The sequence below is a fragment of the Penicillium malachiteum genome (assembly GCF_028827825.1).
Source record: "Penicillium malachiteum strain IBT 17515 chromosome Unknown utg000002l:1.0-8849297.0:1.0-8852440.0, whole genome shotgun sequence".
Lineage (NCBI taxonomy): Eukaryota > Fungi > Ascomycota > Eurotiomycetes > Eurotiales > Aspergillaceae > Penicillium > Penicillium malachiteum.
The window spans coordinates 3,076,240-3,095,267 of record NW_026643095.1 but is presented as its reverse complement, the minus strand read 5'-3'; the positions used below and the strand labels follow the sequence as shown (position 1 = coordinate 3,095,267).

The following is a 19,028-nucleotide window of genomic DNA, read 5'->3' as shown; positions in this document are numbered from 1 at the left end:
CCGTACTGGCTATGCCGGTGGTTGCTCTACTCGGTGAGCGGAGTAATGAGCTGCATCTGAGAATTAATTCTCACGGCATGACAAATTTCTTCAATCTGCAGCGAACAAGTCAACTCAGGAGTATCAATCGTGTGGCATTTGGTGCATTTGGTACCATAGCGTCGGGCATATGCGCTGGGTCAATGCGTCGATCCATTTCCCTGCGGATCCAGTAAAGTGGATCAGGGCCAGACTTGGACCCCAAACTTTGCATGCATGGCCATGCTCAGGCCCGAGCTATTGATAGTGCACATGTGGGTTCTTTTTGAGGGGAAAATATGTAGCCTCAATGACTCGAGACTATTTGCATTATCGCTTACTCGACCCTCGTTTTCCGAGAATGCTTGGATCATTCGCTTCCCAATAAGCCTGCATGCAGATCTGTGTACAAATATCTTCTTGTTATTCATCATTATATACGTTATAGTATTTGATTTTTATTTACTGATATGTTCAAATGTCCAATTTCGGTGTACAAACTGGCACCGGAGGCTACCAGATGTCTCGGCGGACATTCTCGATCTTATCCGCAGCGCTCTATGCAATCCGATCAACAAATAATTCATTCAATAGCTCGTTGAGCTTCGAATATTTCACTTACCTGCATCTGGGCCGCCATACCCTGTCGCGGGATTTGACCTCCATACACCATTGATTCAGCTCGTTGCGCCTCCCGAGCGTCATCCTTCGTCACATACACCGGCATTTCAGTCGGCACAGGAGGGATACCGAGTATCTCGTTCCGATCTGCAATGGAGCGCACTTGTTCGGATACAGAGCCTCTCCCGGGAGGACGACCAAAAGCTCGACCCTTTTACCAGTGTTAATATATGCAATCTCATTTGGAATGAAATCAGGCTTACTTCGGCCGCTTGCATCTCTCGTGCATCTTCGTGCGTAATATGACTTTGCGGTTTTCGGGATACTTCCTCGAACTTAGTATCGAAGTTCATCTGTCGCATGGCGAGACTTTGCGCGACCGCTACATCTTGATCAGTGGTGACGAGCTATGGGCGTCGATAACAAGGTCAAGCAGACTCACCGGCTGGTCCGCCCCGCAGCGGGCCGCGTCCAGTTAATTGACTTTCAGCATGAGAGATGGTCGATACGTCTCCTGGAGTGATTCTTTGTCCAGCCTCCACGGCTTGCTTGAGATCAGCAACAGATGGAAGATCGACGACCATGTTTGCTTCTAAGCAATATCCAAGTAGAATCCAGATGTCCCAGAATTGTCTCTGATTTCGATTGCTATCGTAGGTATTTGCCACGTTGTGCTGGGGGATATATAGAGGATCTGGTGGCTCTGATGTCACATTTAGAACATTCGTTCTCGCCGCGCGCCATCGTTGTGGCGCTGCCACTCTGGGGTAAAGACAGATATCAAGTCCCTAGATAAGGACTCAGTGGAGCAGATTTGAGTAATGAACCATAGACATAGAGATAACCAGGTCGGGGTTTGGAGAATTCGGTATTTGGGTACTCAGCATAACCTGAGAATGGAAGTTATCGCCACCAGGGGCGTGGATTAATTGACCCAGATCCTTGGATTCCTAGGTGGGCAAGAGCTCGATCACGAACAATATCACATCCCATGATATGTTCTGGAAATCGAATTTTCAGTATCTCTGTTGCACCGCCATCCCCATTACCTGCACCTATCCTACTCCGTACTCGTGCCCTCTTACACAACATGGAATGACAAATTCTGCAAAAGCTGCACTTACCCGCCAGACACCATCTTCCAACTCCACGAACTGCGGGGTCCTTCAAAGAAGATTTATAGCTCTCACCGAGTGTGACGACCCTTGACATCACATATATCCGGATCGAAGGAAGTAATCGCGCAAACAGGAGGGGTTAAAAGCCACATCGTGTGCTCTTGGTGATACACCAAATTCCCTGCGACGGCCTCTTTGGGAAACCCCCGAACCTCGGTATAAGCCATAGGCATGGATAATATTTGGTAATTCTTCGATTTACCTAGGCAGGCAACACTCAGCTGTGTATCGTTCCACCAAGTTCAACGAGCAGTGCGAACAGTTGGAAGTCGCATTAACCTGGCCTCTGCAGTGAAAGTCGTACTCTGTACTATTGCCCTGTCGGGCTTGTCATGTATTGTTATGCTGGTCATTTCCTAATGCTGTAATTTTCTGTCTTCTATTTCTATTTTCACAGGAGGCTTAATATAGAAATACTGATAACGACCGAGGTAGAATATTTGAATGTTGAAGCTTGAAGAGCTATAGCTGCCCATCTGGGCATACTCTTATCATCCAATCAGCGGACATGATGATGCCGGTTCCGGGATTGAATTTCCTTGGATATCCCCGGTACCGGAATAAATCCCCTCCCATTCTCACCTCCAGAGGTCGAGAATGACTTGTCATCCTCAGTCTATCAACCCGGTTACGCTTGATTGTAATTGCAGCTGATCCCGCTTGGCATCTGAACCCCTTGCGAATGACGACGTAAGGATAACCACTCAGTCATACATCCACAGCAGCTAATATGGTGCACCGCAGGCCGTTGAAGAAAGGGAAAAAGGCGTGCACAGAGTGCCGTCAACAGAAGGTAAATATTTCGTATTTGATGTGCCAAAAAAAAGAGAACAGAAAACTTCCAGTTTATACTGATACTGTGCAGGCAAAATGTGATGTTTATTTGAATCCGGATGAGCCTTGTACTCGATGTCGCAAGGTGAAGGCACAATGCATCATTTCAGACCCCTTCAAGAGAGAGCATAAGCGCAAGTATGTATATCAATTCTCATGTATATTTGGTGGTCATTCTAATTATGTGTCAGGCGACTCTCCGATCTAGAGCGCGAGTCGGCAGATCTGCGGCAAAAGCTTCGCGCCTCACAACCTGCTGATCCCCACCCATCCCCGATTGCCCTATTGACAGCCGCGGCGGAGATGGGGGTCCATGCAGGCCCACGAAGCGACACACTTTCAGGCCCCTCACAAGTCTCCCCAGAGTCTTATCCACTCCAGCTGCTAGCTCCAAGTAGCTTAGGATCTGGTACTCCGGGACCGGCATTGGAGAATACCAGTGATGTGACATTATCAAGGACTTTGAATGGTGTGGGGGTGAGTAGTGACGAGATTGATGATCTTTTTGCAATGTAAGTCCACATTCACAAGTAAGTGCTATTCGTACCCCTTCTAATCTCATGCAGATACTTCCGTCACTATGCTCAGTTCATCCCCATTCTTGACCCTAATACCCGACCCAATGCCTACTATGCACAATCGCCCTTCCTTTTTTGGGCAATCATTGGCGTCTCATGCCGTATATACCCCCGAAACCCAACCCTTCTCATGGCCCTGGCATGCAGTATTGTTGAAATGGCACTACTATCCACACTCTCCACTTCACCACCATGGCATACTGTACAGGCATTCTTGTTGATCTTGACATGGCCATTTCCGAAGGGTGATCATCCTGATGCATCGTTCCCTCTGGCTGGAATGATGCTTCACATTGCCATGCAAAATGGTCTTCACATCCCAATGTCAAGTCATGAGTTCTTTCGTGTAAAGATGTCAGCGCCTTCAGAAGCTGATTTGCAGCGTCGGTCGGAATTATGGGCGCTTTCCATGGTTATGTATCAACAGTGAGTTCCCTGGAGTAAAGGTCAAATTTAGGAGCAATAGTTAACATCCGAAAGGGTCTCTATGCAAAAGGGTCACTTGCCTCGAATGAATCAGACACAAGATCCAGCACAGCGCCAGTTGATGATCGATAAAATTTCACCATTGATGGCGCTCAAGTTACGAAGTCAGGAACTGATACGTCGTTGCTGTGAGGAGGTTCTAGAGAATGGGCTACGCACGATGTCTTTGGAACAGGAAAGATCTCTGGATATTCTGCTTCGCACCTACGAAAACCAGATAGACGAGTTGGAGCTAGAAGCGGTGACGGGTAACTCACTCCCCCATTCATGATCTCAAAATGTTGCATCTAACAATTGATAGATGATGAAAGATTCAACATCTTCCTTTGTCGCATGGCTGTCCAAAGCTTCCACTTTTATAAGACTCAAACACTGGTCTCCAGTGCCTGTTTCCCACGAGTCCTAATAACCGCCTGCAACCTCATCGACTACATCCAATCGCTTATAGACCGAGTGCAAAACCTAGCAATGTCTCCCTCTCAAATGCAATTTGCAGTTCTCTTAGCATCATGCTCCCTGATGCGAATCCTAAAAAGTCCCTCCGCATCACACGGCCTCGAGACCATTCGTGCCCGCTCCTCTCTTTTTACCGCCATCAACCTTGCCAAACAAATGTCCGTCGATAGTGCCGACCTTCCATCTAAGACTGTGACTATCCTCAACGCACTCTGGAATAGCACTAAAGCCTTCCGTAAGGCCGATGGGTCAGAATTTAATGCTCTTCGTATCCGCGGTCGCCTCGTTATAGGCCCTGTCATTGATACAATATGGTGGTGGCGAGATGAATACGATCCTCCGACTCGGATGCGCTCTGTTATTGAGCCTAGCAATGGCACTGTGTACTGCCAGTCACGCTCCTATGCTGCAGCTGACTCTGGTAATGTGGGTGTCGGCCTTGACTCAATCCAGCAAGACCCGATGGGGGCTGCTCTTAGCCAGGATGCCTTTCTTCTTGATGAGCAGTTTCTGGCGGATTTTGAGTGGGCATTGGGTGATGACTCGCTGTTCTCTCTGGATGCCATGCCTAATACCTGGCCCGTGGCAAACAATATGCTATAGGGCTTGTGTGAGAGCTCGATCTCTCAGATCTACGCATCTTCAATTTAGACAGAATCTTAATATACGACTTACAAAATACCCAAGCAATATCATGATCCTATCACCCAGTATTCTCAATAAATGGAATTCTTCTATTCAAGCATTTTTGGTCTCTGTATCACTGTACACCATGAGTATAACGTTTCCTATTCCAAGCCTCTACCCACAACAAAAAGAGCCTGACCGGTGTAGAAACTTCCTCACGATTATTTCCGGCATATGGCGCACAGACTGAGCAAGAAACCGAGTCATTTACCACTGGGCACCTGGGCACCTGGGCTGGTATTCTAATTTGTATTTGGTAAGCAGCAGACCGCGCAATAATTTATACCGGAATTCCATCGAAACTTCCAAGGTTTTGCGCATCGTGTAATATACGGGTATGATTCAAAGGAAAACAGCTGCCCGGGCAGCATTAGAACTTGAAGCCCGAGGACTCCCTGGTACGGAATGCTATAGCGGCCACAGCTCACATGCCTCCAGGACTGTTTGGGAATTACATATAAAAAAACCAAGTGGGCATGCTCGGAATGATTTTTCGAGCGGCAGAAAACCATTATTACCAGATTTACTACTATCATCCGCCACCGCTTCCAAAATAGGCACATGCCCAGCACTTGAGTGAGCTGTGGCCGCACCCGTGGACACATAAACTACGGCGGTCCATAGCGGCCACCCCCCGGACATAATCCAATTAGGAAATTCTGATTCACCGCCCCAGTATTTGTATCGTCCCGTCGATGTTTATTATACACCGCTTTCCTAATATGGTACACAGTGTCTGCCCAGGTGATTTCAAAATGTTTAAATTGGTAGGTACAGAGTACTGAAATGCTAGTTCAGTTGAAGAGAACTTATGTAGTATAATGGCTTATTTGGGTGATATAAATATTCAAGTTGAAAACTTTGATATGGATGGCTTTAAACTTAATAGTTAACTTAGAAGAGGTGAAGATTTTAGTTTGGTTCCCAGTACTCCGTAGTAGAAGTTCAAGTTAGAACCTTGCAGCGTTTAAAGCCTTAGAACACGATCCTTCAACTGGACAGTGCCTATAGCCTTCAAGTTCTCTAACATTTAAAGATTTCCTTCTTCCCCTACCGATAATCCACACACACCAGTTAACTTCTCCTCTACAGAATATGTACTACTTTTCCCCCTCAAAACTTGAATTTATATTCAGGTTCCAAGGTTACTTATTTCAACTAAAAAATATTAGGCCACTGACCCTGCCCCGGTGTAGATATTAGCCCCTATACAGAGATATTACAGTAATTTACAATTCTGCCCGTTTTAAATTTTGAGATTTAATTTTGTCCGGGCGGTGGCCGCTATGGACCGCCGTACATAAACTCTCTTTCCAATATCAATGGATAGAATTTACTAATTCAACATTTTTCATAATATTAACCTTGGAACATAATATACCGGAAAATATTTCCAAGGTTCCACACCTGGACAGATACAATAGTTTGATTACAGTTTTTTTGTACTTTTCATTATATCAACTCCATTTTCAAAATCCCCAATCCTCCGGGGGCCTGCATAGGGGAACTTCCATACGATTCCACCCGGTTTCAAGTTTACACGTGACTTCAACAGTTCCAGGTGGGCGCTATTGGGAATCATGACTGCCCAGATGGTTCCACTGGCAAGAACGGGTCGGTCCGAACACCTTAACATTGTTGAAGCGCCTTGATGAGTATCAGAAAGCATATTCTACGGATCCATTTATTCAACTCAATCAATATTTCTCAACATCGTATTACGGCCACCTAATCTTCCTCGCCACGCCCTTTTTCACTATACGCAACTGGAGTGTGTGTCTGCATACCCTGCCTTGTGTATCACTCACCTTTGTCAACGGCAAGGACGAGGGCGCACGACGACCTCTCTACTTCACTTTGAAGAAACCTCCCAGCCACCACAGTCGGATAAGATACATCCTCTCGAAATTGATAAAAGATGGAGAGCAGTGGGCAAGCAGGCTTTCGTCGACGTGTAAAAGAACGGCTGAAACACCCTTTCAAGTCCCCTGAATCCAAGCTCCAGGATACATCCGCCCCGAAGAACATCTGTGACATGCAGTGTAATTTAACCAGTAAATCCGCACCAGCTCCAATCACTCAGCAAAGCGCACAAAAACCCGAAGTGCAGGACTCTACAGAGCCCAAAGACCTATGGAAAGCTGCTTATGATCAATTAAATAAAGCCCAAAAAGACACCCTCCAGATGGCCATTTAGTGGCATCAGGCTCAGATGATAATACAGTATGTCTATGGGACACTGTTATAGGTACTCTACATCAAAAGTTTGAGCATGAAAATCAAGTAAAGACAGTGGTCTTCTCCCTGGATGGCCATTTAGTGGCATCAGGCTCATGGGATAACACAGTTTGTCTCTGGAACACCATTACAGGCACCCAGAAAAGGCTTAAGCATCATCGTAACCCTAATACAGTGGTCTTCTCTCCAGATGGTCACTTACCGGCATCAAGCTCAAACGATAAAACAATCTATCTCTGGGACACTGTTACAGGCACCCAGCAACAGAGGCTTAAGGGCCATAAAGGTACGGTCCAAGAAGTGGTCTTCTCCCCAGATGGCCGTTTATTGGCGTCGTGCTCAGATGATAAAATAGTACGCCTCTGGGACACCGTCACAGGCACCGTGCAACAAAAGCTTGAGGGCCATAGATTTTCGGTCAGCGCAGTGGCGTTCTCCCCAGATGGCCGTTTAGTGGCATCAGGCTCACACGGCGACGTAGTGCGCCTCTGGGACATCGCCACGGGCTCATTGAAACAAATCATGCATTTCAAGAACACCATTTACAGTCTCAAATCTTCCGAGGACGGTTTCTATCTACATAGCAACCGTGGCTCCATACCCATTAACTCCCCCCTCGACCTGCCCATCCATATGTCAACATCCAGGCATAACCAAGTGTCTAAAGAGGGTGAATGGATCGTGATGGACGGTGAGAATGTGTTATGAGTTCCATTTGAGTATCGTTTCCCTAGCGCCTTGGCTGTTCAAAATGGGACCCTTGCCCTTGGCTACCCATCTGGAAACGTTTTTGTTGTAGGTATTCGTCCACATTAGAATTATATAGTCAAGTTCCATTCCAAGTTGACATTTTCTATATCTCGTGACATAAAACCAAAATTTGCAAACATTCAAGTTGAAACTTCACTGCGAGTTTCTGTGTAATATGATTCCGAGTCGCATTAATCACATTATGTATGAGATGGATGGGGCTACTAGTTGTATCATCTAATCAATCTTTTCTCCCAGGTCAACTGGTGCGTGCTCTATGCGTCAGAGTCCCGAGGTCGCATTTATGTTCTTTCATTGACCGCCGGCGATATTAGTATGAACATCGATCTCCCCCATGAATTGCACCTTATGATCCACTTCCAAGATTGAAAATTCGAGTCCATTTTGTCTTGAATTGCTTACACATAGTAGTACTACCCAGTTTTACAGTTTTATGGATGTATACTGGGTACCTAGCCATGCTACCTAGTACTAGTAGCACTGTGACTTTGCTCTGGTCCATATATGGGCAGCCCTCAGGCTGTCACTGGCAGTAAAGGGTGTACAACACTAAAAGCTTCCAAGTTTATGATTTAACATCTAACATTTGAGAAGATCTATCCTAATTATTGTAAGGTCCGTCTCTTCAAATTGGAGACCTGAAAGTCGAAATAATACTACCAGTGAAAATTGACTCAGTGATCGACAAATTGAATCGGAAATAATTCAAATTTGAGCTACATCTTATATTCCTTTTCCTTCCGAGATTCTCCTACTTTCAAGATTAACATTCGACATCTTACAGCACTGCCATTTCGGAAATTCCAAGGGTCGTTAATTTGAGCTTTGTCCTGCATCTATTCTCCTCAAGTTGCCTTATCATTTTCCAACGCTTCATTTGGTTCTTGCTCTTACCATCGATATCTTACCATCGATATCTTACCATCGTCCTTCCTTCCAACCTACATCTCTCTCCCCAGATGTCACTTCAAGCGCACCATCATTTTTCACAACCTTCACACTCCTGACTTCTCGGTCTTTTCACTTCTAAAACCCTCCCCTACTAACGGTCCCCATAGTCTGTTCCCCACACTCGGTGTGCGAGGGTACAGTTTCACCGTTCGTCTAGGTATTGGCTACGGACGAAAAGAGGGACCTCGTCAGCATCTCTTCGATCTTGAGAGCTAGTTGTGTCTTCTTCCTCTTCTTACAACTTTCAACCTTGATCCCTTCCCACAATCTTCCCTGTCATTAACAATCTGAGAGAACGTTCTCAATTTCGCCCGGCGGTCATCATGGACGACATCACCCACGATGCCGAATTCAGACCTGATATGAACCATTATCCTTTGAAAATCATGGAGGGAAAAGAAGAGCCCACTGAACATCATGTTTCTGATATTGTAGCTGGCGGGAAAGCTTCCGATGAATTGGAGCAACAGCTCCATGACTTACAGCAGCACCATCACTGGGACCTCAACTTACCCGACGATGTAATTGATGAGGTTCAAGACGCGTTGACCACAACAGATTCACAAAACCGAGCTCAATTGGCTTATGCTCTTTTGGACAACTCTCCTTATCCTGAAGTACGCGCTGCCGTTCTCAATATCGATGAAGGAGGTCATAGCAACACCATTCGTGCCTGGATTCTTGGGCTTATCTTTACCACCATTGTGTCCGCACTGAACGCACTATTCTATTTGCGCCAACCTTATATCATTATTCCGATTTACATTGTTCAGGTCCTTGTGTACCCCATTGGCAAAGCCTGGGAGAAATGGATTCCGAGCAAGGAGTTCAGCTTCTTTGGCATCAAGTGCAACACGAACCCAGGTCGGTTCAGCAAGAAGGAACATGTCATTGCTGTCATCATGGCGAATGCCAGTTTCGGTAATGGGCCTGCCTATGCTACTGATGTCATTGTGGCACAACGGAAATTTTATGGTCAGCGCTGGGGCTGGGCATTTGAGCTCCTGTTGTGCATCAGCAATCAAATGCTTGGGTTCGGTTTATCAGGGTTCTTCAGTAAATACCTGGTAGACCCTGCAGCCATGATCTGGCCAACAAATCTTGTGAATACCTCACTTTTCAATGCATTGCATGACCACTCAGAAAGTGATCCGCGTATGGCCTCAGGGTGGAAGATCGGTCGATACCGACTATTTCTCTGGGTGATGCTGGGATCATTTTGCTGGTATTGGTTCCCAGGCTACATCGCACCGTTTCTCAGTATCTTTGCCTGGGTAACTTGGATCAAGCCTGAGAGTGTGGTCATCAACCAGCTTTTTGGGGGCATGACAGGGCTTTCGCTGATTCCAATGACATTTGACTGGACACAGATCTCCGGATTCAACTTCTCGCCTCTCATTGCACCTTGGCATGCGATTGCGAACACGCTGATTGGGATGGTTCTATGGTTCTGGATTGTGACCCCTGCCATTCATTACTCGGGCTTATTCAACGCTGAATACCTTCCCATCATGGATTCAAGCATTCGTGACAATACGGGTCATAGGTACAATGTCTCTAAGATTATTACGCCGGAATTCGTATTGGATACGCAGAAGTATGAAAGCTATTCGCCGTTGTTCCTTCCAACCGCGTACATGGTGAACTACGGGCTCGGCTTTGCTGGCATCGTAGCCGTACTTGTTCATTGTGGCCTCTTCCACGGCCCAGATATCTGGTTCCGGTTCCGCCATGTCGGCCGTGAGGCAGAAGATGTGCACAGCCGACTAATGGCACGATTCAAGCCCATTCCGCTTTGGTGGTATGGCACAGTCACTTTGGTCATGTTGGGGGTGGGACTTGGTCTAACCCAGGGTTATGACACTCATTTGACTTGGTGGGCCTTTTTCCTTGCAATTTTTATCTCGATTGTGTGGTGGCTTCCTCTTGCGATTATCTATGCAACTACCAACATATCTATTGGGTTAAACCTTATCACTGAGTTCATCTTTGGCTTTATGCAGCCTGGGAGGCCAATGGGTATGATGCTTTTCAAGACATATGGATATATAACCATGCTGCAGGGGATTTCATTTTTATCAGACTTGAAGTTAGGTACTGTTCAAGACGTCCCATCTCTGCAGGATGACTTACTGACTATTTTCTAGGCCACTACATGAAGGTCCCTCCACGTGTTACCTTCGCTGCGCAGATGGTCGCCTGCTTTTGGGCGTCGTTTGTCCAAATTGCAACGACTAATTGGGCCCTGGGGACAATCAAAGATATCTGCACCCTCCAACAGGAAAATCACTACACCTGTCCCAACGGTCGGGTCTTCTTCAATGCCTCCGTAATTTGGGGACTGATTGGACCCAAGCACATGCTCTCCAGAGGTCAGATTTATTTTTCGTTGGTGTATTTCTGGGTTGCCGGCATTGTCTTCCCCGTTGCACTCTACATTGGAGCCCGCATGTTCCCACGCAGTCCAATTCGGTACATCTCTGCGCCCATAATCTTTTCTGGCGCAAACTTGATGCCACCCGCTACTCCACTGAACTATTTCTCCTGGGGAATTTTTGGCTTTATCTTCAACAAGTTTATCCGAAACCATTACCGAGGCTGGTGGATGACTTACAAGTATGTAATCTTTGATATTTGTTTCATTTCCGCGTCGACTCCGGGTCATGTTTCCGTCGGTTCGAGTCGAAAATATATCTTTGCCGTTGCTAACATGTATCTCTATTTAGCTACATCGTATCTGCCGGATTGGATATTGGTCTCACAATCGGTACAATCGTGATCTTCTTGACCCTCACCTTGACCAATACCGAGTTTCCAAGTTGGTGGGGCACCAGAATTGCATCAGGGACTTTGGATACCACCGGCCAAGCCATCCAGAAGATTCCCGCTCCAGGTGAAACGTTTGGCCCTTCCAAGTGGTGATCCTTACACCCGAGAACTTGCATATTCAAAGATTTAAACTGCTTTTATTTGGTTTTATCTTGGTTCATGATCTTTTTAATATTATTCGCTTGATCTCTTCGTTTCGCATTTCGCATTTATCATTTCCGGTGGAGGGTGGCGGTAGTTCATTTCACAGCCGATCTGAGCTTGAAGTTGCAACTTGAATTTTTTAGCTATACTAGAAGCTCAGCTAGGTATCGTTCAAATTTTGTTGATTTTCTACGTCCTCATTCATGGTCATTATTCCAACTGGGTTTTCAAATTCGAGATATCTCCCAAATTCAAGTTTCTACTATTCCTAGTAGTAGTACGAAGACCCAGCACTTCAGGTCACTGTACTGTGACTGTGACTGTACTCTTCGTAGAATAAAAGGGCCAAGGGCTGCCAGTTGCACATGTGCAATTAAAGATTTTGAATCCCATCTAGACTCCGAGTCCGAATCATCGATTTGCAGGGCCGGATTGAATTTTAAGGCGCGTGAGGATCAATGTGAAACTTGAAATTTGAACGGTAAATTGAAAGTAAATTGCCTCGATATAAGCAAACGGAAGCATTTCCTAAAGAGTAGTAAGATCACATGCGTCGAGTACAGGTGTCATAATCGCCATACAGATCATCAACAAAATGCATAAATACCGCCATTCCATCAGGCGAGGGCCTTCTCAAAAACCACCTTTTTAAGCACGAGTTCTCCGGCGCATACCAACCTGCAAACCCAATGGCTTCCTCAAGAATCCCTCCCGGGTCTCCATAGGGAAGTCCTGCTCAAGCTGGAACTCAAACAACCGGAAAACAGTGGCTCCCATGACAAGCAGCTCCATCTCAGCAACGTTGCGTCCAACGCAAGCACGAGGTCCATGGCTGAAAGGAATGAAGGCGGCCTTTTGTCTGGGGGTAAGGCGCTCAGGGCTCCATCGCTCAGGAACAAACTCTTCGGCATCAGGTCCCCAGATCACCTTACTGCGGTGAATAGTGTAACTTGGGACACTGAGCACATCACCAGGTCCGAAAACATGTCCCGAGATAGTAACAGGTGCCGCACCAGCAGGGATCTCACGCGGTAATCCCATTGCAGATGTACTGTGAATTCGCATAGTCTCCCAAATAACCCATTGGAGGTAAGGAATTTCCTTAACCATAGCATGAGTAGGGACCTCCACATCCTTAGGAATGGCCTCATCGAGAGCCTTGTGCAATTTCGGAATAACACCGGGTGTACGGAGACACCAGTACAGAATTGCGCAAGCAGTGTTAGATGTGGTATCCGAACCAGCAATCAACTGAGTCAAAGCCTCAGCAGTGAGTTCCTCGCGACCGAGTGTATTTCCCGATTCGTCCTTTCCTTCCATAAGTCGGGCCAGGAGATCCACACGGGTATTGTTCGCCATAACCTCTGGCTTAACACGCTCGCTTACACGTGCAATGGCCATACCAGCTAGGTTCTCAACAGCGGCCATACCCTCAGTGAAGAACTTATCAGGAATGTATTTGGCAAAGGGGATAAGAGATGGCATGCAACCCAATGTAGCGGAGACTTCACCACGACGGTTAAGAACTTCGATCGCGGCGACGTATTTGGGTGGTTCGTTGGGGCTCTTGCGCATCTCAGCGAAGTCCTTTCCTTTCTCCAGCATGCCGAAGGGTGCACCGAAAGCGAGATCACCAATGATGTCGAAGGCGAGGTAGTTGAACCAGTTCAGAGCGTCTAGAGAGGCGTATCCGGTTTTGGGGTTCTTCTGGATATCGGACATCTTGTTCCATTGCTTGACGAACATTTCGATGTTGCCGTGAATGTATTGCTCAAATTGGCCGATGGATTTGGCGCTGAACGTGTGGGAGACTGTCTTGCGCTTGCGGGTGTGTTCGTGGCGGTCCCGGGTGTTGAAGAGGCCGCGGCGGATAGAGACGAAGGCGTCGTAGAAGTCGCTATGACAGTTAGTTTTTGTTCATTTTTGATTTCCATCGTATTTTTGAGAGCCTTGACTCTGTAGTTCATAAAATGGGCTACTTACGCCTTCAAGAATCCATTTCCGTGTCCATAGATTGCGGTAACGGCCTCGTCATCCGCAACGGAGATGTGTTTGGGTGCAATGCGCACAAACTTGCCATACTTCTTGTGGGCTGCATCCACAGACAGGTATCGCTTACCCTGACGGGCTTGCAGTAGTAGCCAGAAGTTGGTAAATGCAGCTACACCTGGAGCAGGAATATCCCGTAGTCGAGACCGTTGGAGGTATGGGACAAGGAAGTAGGCTAGGAATAATCCCGCAGCCAAGTAGGGGAGGTTCTCAATTGAAACAAGCATGATGAGATGTGATTTGAAAAAAAGGGAAAAGAAAGAAGAGAAGTAGGGCTCAGGCCCAGAATAGGGTAGAGATGTACGTCGATCAGCCGAAAGCCGGGGAAAGACCCTGAAAGCTTTACAAAGTTGAATAGCTGAATTTCAGAGGATAGATCAATTGATGGTCGAATAAAGTTGAATAGATAGAGAAGGTAAGAAGTTCAAATTGATGATTTTCAGCCGTATTTATGCTTTTTGGGGTAGTATTGGGACATGATGGTATCCCCGAGGGTAAAGGTGATGAACGGGAAGGAATTCGGTATCTGGGGAAGAAGAAATAGAGTGGGTCCCGCCATCTTTACTATGAGTGATAGTTGCCGGGTCTGAACCCCGAACTTCGGGTTCGGCTATCATGGATGTTTAGACAAATCATGTCACGAGGATTTGCGATGGAGATGGGGTTTAGACTAATAATTTCAGCATTCTGATTGATTCAAATTGTAGAATTTGTGGGACTTCCAGATAAAGTGCTGGAAATGATGAAATCACACACTTTGCCCCCCCGCATAGGAGCATTTTACTACATTAGGCAAGATGAAGAGAGCGCCACCAAGTGATTGTGGGGTATTATTGATAGATTCCAAGGTTTGTAAATAAGAAAATCGATAGATTGGTATTAGACAGTTGATAATGAATAGTATGAATGTGGCTGGGGCATCATCACCACTCCTCCACGGGGAATAATCCATTTCGCTTCTTCTCCCCTTCCCAGCGTTCCATCCAAATCTTCATATTATCTCGACTCTTCTGACTACCCACATTCACCGTGGGTATCACTTTACCAATTCGTAGCGCGCAGCAGAACATGGTAAGTTCCCGAAAAGAGCTATGTTCGCTGTAGGGTACACCGAAACATGAGCTCTCCCGTGTGCTTCCGCGCTGCGGCGTGAGATTCTCAACTGTGAACGGCGTCTTCCAATGTTCGCCACGCAGTACAGTCGGAACGGGCGGGTTCTCCAGCATTCGCCCCGCGGGGGGCCGGTACGACCATCCAGTGGGCCGAAAGCCTACCACGCGAGAGAAGTGAGGTTTGAGGGAGTCCAGGTAGTCGGCCAGAGTGTCTGCGCGAATTTCGAATAAAGTCTGCATATGCACTTGCGCTTCTTTCGGGTCGCTGGTCAACATTGCTGATAGCTCTGGGTCTTCGAGACAGGAGCAGATGCGCTGTTTCTGTGGTGTAGCAAAGATCTTGGATCCCAGGGCTCTTGCAATTCCCATACATATTCTCTCTTTGCCAATGCTATACGTTCCAATTACCACCAGCAAGCGGCCGCCAGATTGTGGTTTCTCTTTCGGACCATTACTAGTGACTGATGACAAGAACTTGTTCATCAAACCACCAGCTCCGGATTTCCCAAATTCCAAGCCTACGCCTGCCTCCTCGTTCAGACGAACGCAAAGCTCGGCACATGCTGTGATCACGCTCTCCTGGCTAGGAAAGGCATATTTTGGGCTGAGATAGGTAGTATCCAAATAGCACTGGTCGAGCCGCTGCTGTCTGGGTTGACGAGTCACAGGGTTTATCGGGTTTGGGCAGAGGAGTGGATGACGGACATGATCGGGCGACGCGCGAAAGTCACCACAGTGAAGTATGCGTTGTCGACGGATATTCGGTCCACTACCAAAGTTTTTTTCAAAGACAAACAAGGCACTGCCGGGACAGTGGTTTGCTTGGATCATAGTAACTTGGACTCCTTCCGTGTTTGGAACTTCAGTGGTGGTTTCAAAATCCAGATCTACAACCCACTTGGGATCTACACGTAGCTGCTGACGGACAAGATTACCCGTAGCTCGACTGCAGTAGATAGGGCCGTGAGACCAGGACTTGCTGAGTCCGATATAGTGATCACTGTGGAAGTGGCTGAGGAAATAGGCATTGCATCCCTCCACAGCCCCGTAGCGAAAGGCGTCCACGCATATTGAAAACCCATTCATGATTTTGTAGAATGGACAAGTCCGCTGGTAGGCCTGCTTACCACGGGAGGATACCTCATGTGCAGCCGCATTCGCCCATGCGGTATCCTCAGCATTCCCTGCCATCATTTTAGAGAATGCAGATGAATTGGCTTGCTTGGTTTGCGAGTAGGGATCGCGCTGGGCAGGCCGAGCCACGGCAGCTCGTTCAAGTCTTGTTAAGCCTGCATTAATGTTCGTTGATTGGAATACCGTGGCTGAAGGTTTCAATGCAGTTGCCACTGGCTTTGGCTTAGATAGAGGTATCGTGTTGGGTTTTCCATCTAAGCAATCGTTTACATGTATCATTCGTTGCTGCCGAGTAGTCAGAATACAGATCCGGTTCAAGCATGAGTAGTAGGGCGCTTACTTGTTCATTAAGTTCCCCCAGCGGTCCCATACACGATGGACAGGCAGGCTCGTCCTCGATATGCATGTTCACTGATTCATCCTCCTGGGCCTGTATTTCCTTTATCAGAACAAGGTCCTCAGGACAAAGCTCCGTCGGTAGGCCATCCATGTTTTCATTGTCGGGTATTTGCTCTCGGAACTCGTCTCCTAAAAACTCATCTTCTCCTTCATAGTCGTCAAAATTCTCGTATTCGTCATTATCGTCATAATTGGTGGCTTCTCTTACCAATGGCGGTTGCTCTGCGTCGGCAGATGGGTTTCCAGTGGCGTCGCCATTGCTTGAGCGTGATATTAGAGGATCTGCATTGAAATTGGAGGGCAAGGTCGTCTCCTCTATGTCTTGATACGCATCCAGGTCATCCTCACTATCCGATTCATCGATAAATGGTCCACTGGTAGCCTTCTTGGGCGGGATGGAAGACTTCACGGGTTTGGTCTCATCTTCGGGTTGTTCGTTTTGCATTGATCCATCCGCTGAGCTGACTTTTCGTCGCTTTACTGAGGACTCATTCTCATTGTAGCGTCCATCGTTCCCTCCCATGAAATCATCGCCCTCGCCCCAGATATCGTCCGGTGTGTGAGAGCGTGGACGGTCTTCTGTTTCACGCTTGGATGGCGTTTGATGCATCCTCGCCAATGCCTTCTTGTCTTCTAGAAAAAGCCCCTCGTTGGTATCCTGTCTTGGGCCGTTGGTTGCTGGTGTTCCGCGGCCGGAACTAGGAGATCGAGACGAGGTAACGAACTGCGACATTCGAAGTTGGGTCGATTTAGCGCCTTGTGGAGAGTCGGTCTTTTGGAAGAAATTTAAAATGCTCTTATTTCGTTTAGTCGAAGATGATTTCCCGCTGGAAGGCGCCTTGGAGGGCGTGGACGCCTTCCGTGTATTTGAACCGGCCATTGTCGAGGGAAACTGGAGAGAGGCAATGGGATCGTTTCGAGGGATGGGCGGAGAGCGACCGGGGCAATAGTTGCTCAAGTAAACGCCGTGCGTAGATTATGTACAAAGGACTATGTTGGAGCCCCGATCATCGACCATGTCTTGATAAGAAACCTGGTTGCTCGAGTGGCGTGTGGAAATCCCTGGACCGCGTGGAGCCGCGACACGTAGTCACATGACCTATTTTATGGGATCGTTAGGGACAACTGCTAGACTTACATCAGAGAACAATAATTTAGTATTGGAGAGTGAATACATCTAGTTTGAAAATTTCGATGATTGAAAGGGTATTGAACACATAATGGAGAAAACCAGGCCTAGTGAACCCCCCCGTAGGCCTTCCAACTTTTGTTTGCATATTGCAGATGCGCTGATGGAAATGAAGTATACTAGATAGTATATTTGATTTCCAGTTTCGTTCCACTGCCCAATGCTATCGCATATAAAGCAATGCTGACAGTTAACGATAGGAAATGAAAGAAACACTTGGTTCTAAAATGTGGCTAGAAGGGGGTCATTGATTCCCTTCAGGCGCCCGCAAGTGGGCCCTGTACGCCCTAATATTCCTCTCGGTTCCTTCGGAGAGACATCACATCGTGGAAAAGCGTCGAAAGGCATTAGCAAGGATATAGATTGTGACGTTGAGATTGTTGCGTAAATGTCGTGGTGGTTTAACGAGCCTTGCCCACCTGGTTGGCAGCCTCTGCGAGGTGTATTAGCATTTTTGGTTGCCAAATAGTGAGAGAAATGACAGGATTATATGCGCTCAATCTGCGTCAACGCTGCTAGCGTATGGCGGATCATTTGCGCAGTCCGTAGATTGCATTTGGGTTATTTACCTCGTCGTGTAGCGTCCTCCAATAGGCCGACGTCAACCTCCGATCGGGGCAACATCACGTAGCGCACCACACTTCCACGAATGAACATGTTCTTCACCGATGACAGGTGAGGGTACTTGTCCAGATCCAAAACCTCGACGTCATCCAACTTGATGTTCAGGTACTGGTCAACTGACTTGAGGATTCCCCGGATGCGAATGTCATTCTTGAGCTCGATAGTGACGGTTTGGTTGGTGAGGGTCTTGAAGAAACTAGAACACGGTGATATTAGCGCGAGTTTCGCGGCATGAAATTCATAATGAGCTGCGAACGTACCTGAAGAAAAGCATGATGGCGGATGGTAATGCCCAGGGCGCTTGCGGGAAATTGAAGGTCGGAAGATCGTGTACGGAGAGTGAAAGCAATCAATTATTAGTATGATCACCTGATTAAGAGATCAAGTTGACGTGTTGAAGCTCAAATCTGGAAGGCGCGGGGGAATCTTGTCACGGCAAAAGGGAAGGAACGATGCTGGAGTGGTGGGTAATGATCACGTGGTGTGCTCCACCCGGTGTTGATCCGTCTGAACTGGATGTGCGGAATCATCTCCCTGCTCACTTCACTAGAGTCAAGGAATACTGAGGAGATGATTTATTTTCCAATATTACTCGAGGAATCTCCATCTGATTATCATGCTAATCAAATCAACTCATTCGCGTCTCTCATCTCACATTAAATTACTACATAAGAGACCACCCGGTGCGCAAGTAGTCAATGGTATCAATGCAAACAGGGAAGAAAAGAAA

The 19,028-nt window shown here is 47.1% G+C and overlaps 7 protein-coding genes across 7 annotated transcripts; 3 read left to right on the top strand and 4 right to left on the bottom strand.

Moving 5' to 3' along the window:
* Positions 1–531: 531 nt before the first annotated feature.
* Positions 532–1,223, bottom strand: N7483_004206 (uncharacterized protein; the record flags this gene model as incomplete). The annotated part of the gene is made up of 4 exons (XM_057087643.1): positions 532–576; positions 641–850; positions 903–1,021; positions 1,082–1,223. 4 exons carry the CDS (start codon positions 1,221–1,223, stop codon positions 532–534), a joined length of 516 nt encoding a protein of 171 aa, XP_056947472.1.
* A 1,324-nt stretch (positions 1,224–2,547) lies between these two features.
* N7483_004205 (putative C6 transcription factor (Leu3)) lies at positions 2,548–4,774 on the top strand (the record flags this gene model as incomplete). The annotated part of the gene is made up of 6 exons (XM_057087642.1): positions 2,548–2,610; positions 2,683–2,789; positions 2,843–3,163; positions 3,218–3,655; positions 3,710–3,963; positions 4,017–4,774. 6 exons carry the CDS (start codon positions 2,548–2,550, stop codon positions 4,772–4,774), a joined length of 1,941 nt encoding a protein of 646 aa, XP_056947471.1.
* Positions 4,775–6,776: 2,002 nt separating this feature from the next.
* On the top strand, positions 6,777–7,804 carry N7483_004204 (WD40 repeat domain-containing protein; the record flags this gene model as incomplete). The annotated part of the gene is made up of 2 exons (XM_057087641.1): positions 6,777–6,900; positions 7,107–7,804. The coding sequence occupies 2 exons, from the start codon at positions 6,777–6,779 to the stop codon at positions 7,802–7,804; spliced, it is 822 nt and encodes a 273-aa protein (XP_056947470.1).
* A 1,337-nt stretch (positions 7,805–9,141) lies between these two features.
* On the top strand, positions 9,142–11,740 carry optB (small oligopeptide transporter, OPT family; the record flags this gene model as incomplete). Its single annotated transcript, XM_057087640.1, has 3 exons — positions 9,142–10,837; positions 10,966–11,434; positions 11,545–11,740. The coding sequence occupies 3 exons, from the start codon at positions 9,142–9,144 to the stop codon at positions 11,738–11,740; spliced, it is 2,361 nt and encodes a 786-aa protein (XP_056947469.1).
* A 699-nt stretch (positions 11,741–12,439) lies between these two features.
* Positions 12,440–14,067, bottom strand: N7483_004202 (cytochrome P450; the record flags this gene model as incomplete). Its single annotated transcript, XM_057087639.1, has 2 exons — positions 12,440–13,688; positions 13,775–14,067. The coding sequence occupies 2 exons, from the start codon at positions 14,065–14,067 to the stop codon at positions 12,440–12,442; spliced, it is 1,542 nt and encodes a 513-aa protein (XP_056947468.1).
* A 696-nt stretch (positions 14,068–14,763) lies between these two features.
* N7483_004201 (DNA cross-link repair protein PSO2) lies at positions 14,764–17,365 on the bottom strand (the record flags this gene model as incomplete). Its single annotated transcript, XM_057087638.1, has 2 exons — positions 14,764–16,371; positions 16,427–17,365. 2 exons carry the CDS (start codon positions 17,363–17,365, stop codon positions 14,764–14,766), a joined length of 2,547 nt encoding a protein of 848 aa, XP_056947467.1.
* Positions 17,366–18,075: 710 nt separating this feature from the next.
* On the bottom strand, positions 18,076–18,572 carry N7483_004200 (Sm-like protein LSM2; the record flags this gene model as incomplete). Its single annotated transcript, XM_057087637.1, has 3 exons — positions 18,076–18,107; positions 18,244–18,494; positions 18,559–18,572. The coding sequence occupies 3 exons, from the start codon at positions 18,570–18,572 to the stop codon at positions 18,076–18,078; spliced, it is 297 nt and encodes a 98-aa protein (XP_056947466.1).
* Between the last annotated feature and the right edge of the window lie 456 nt (positions 18,573–19,028).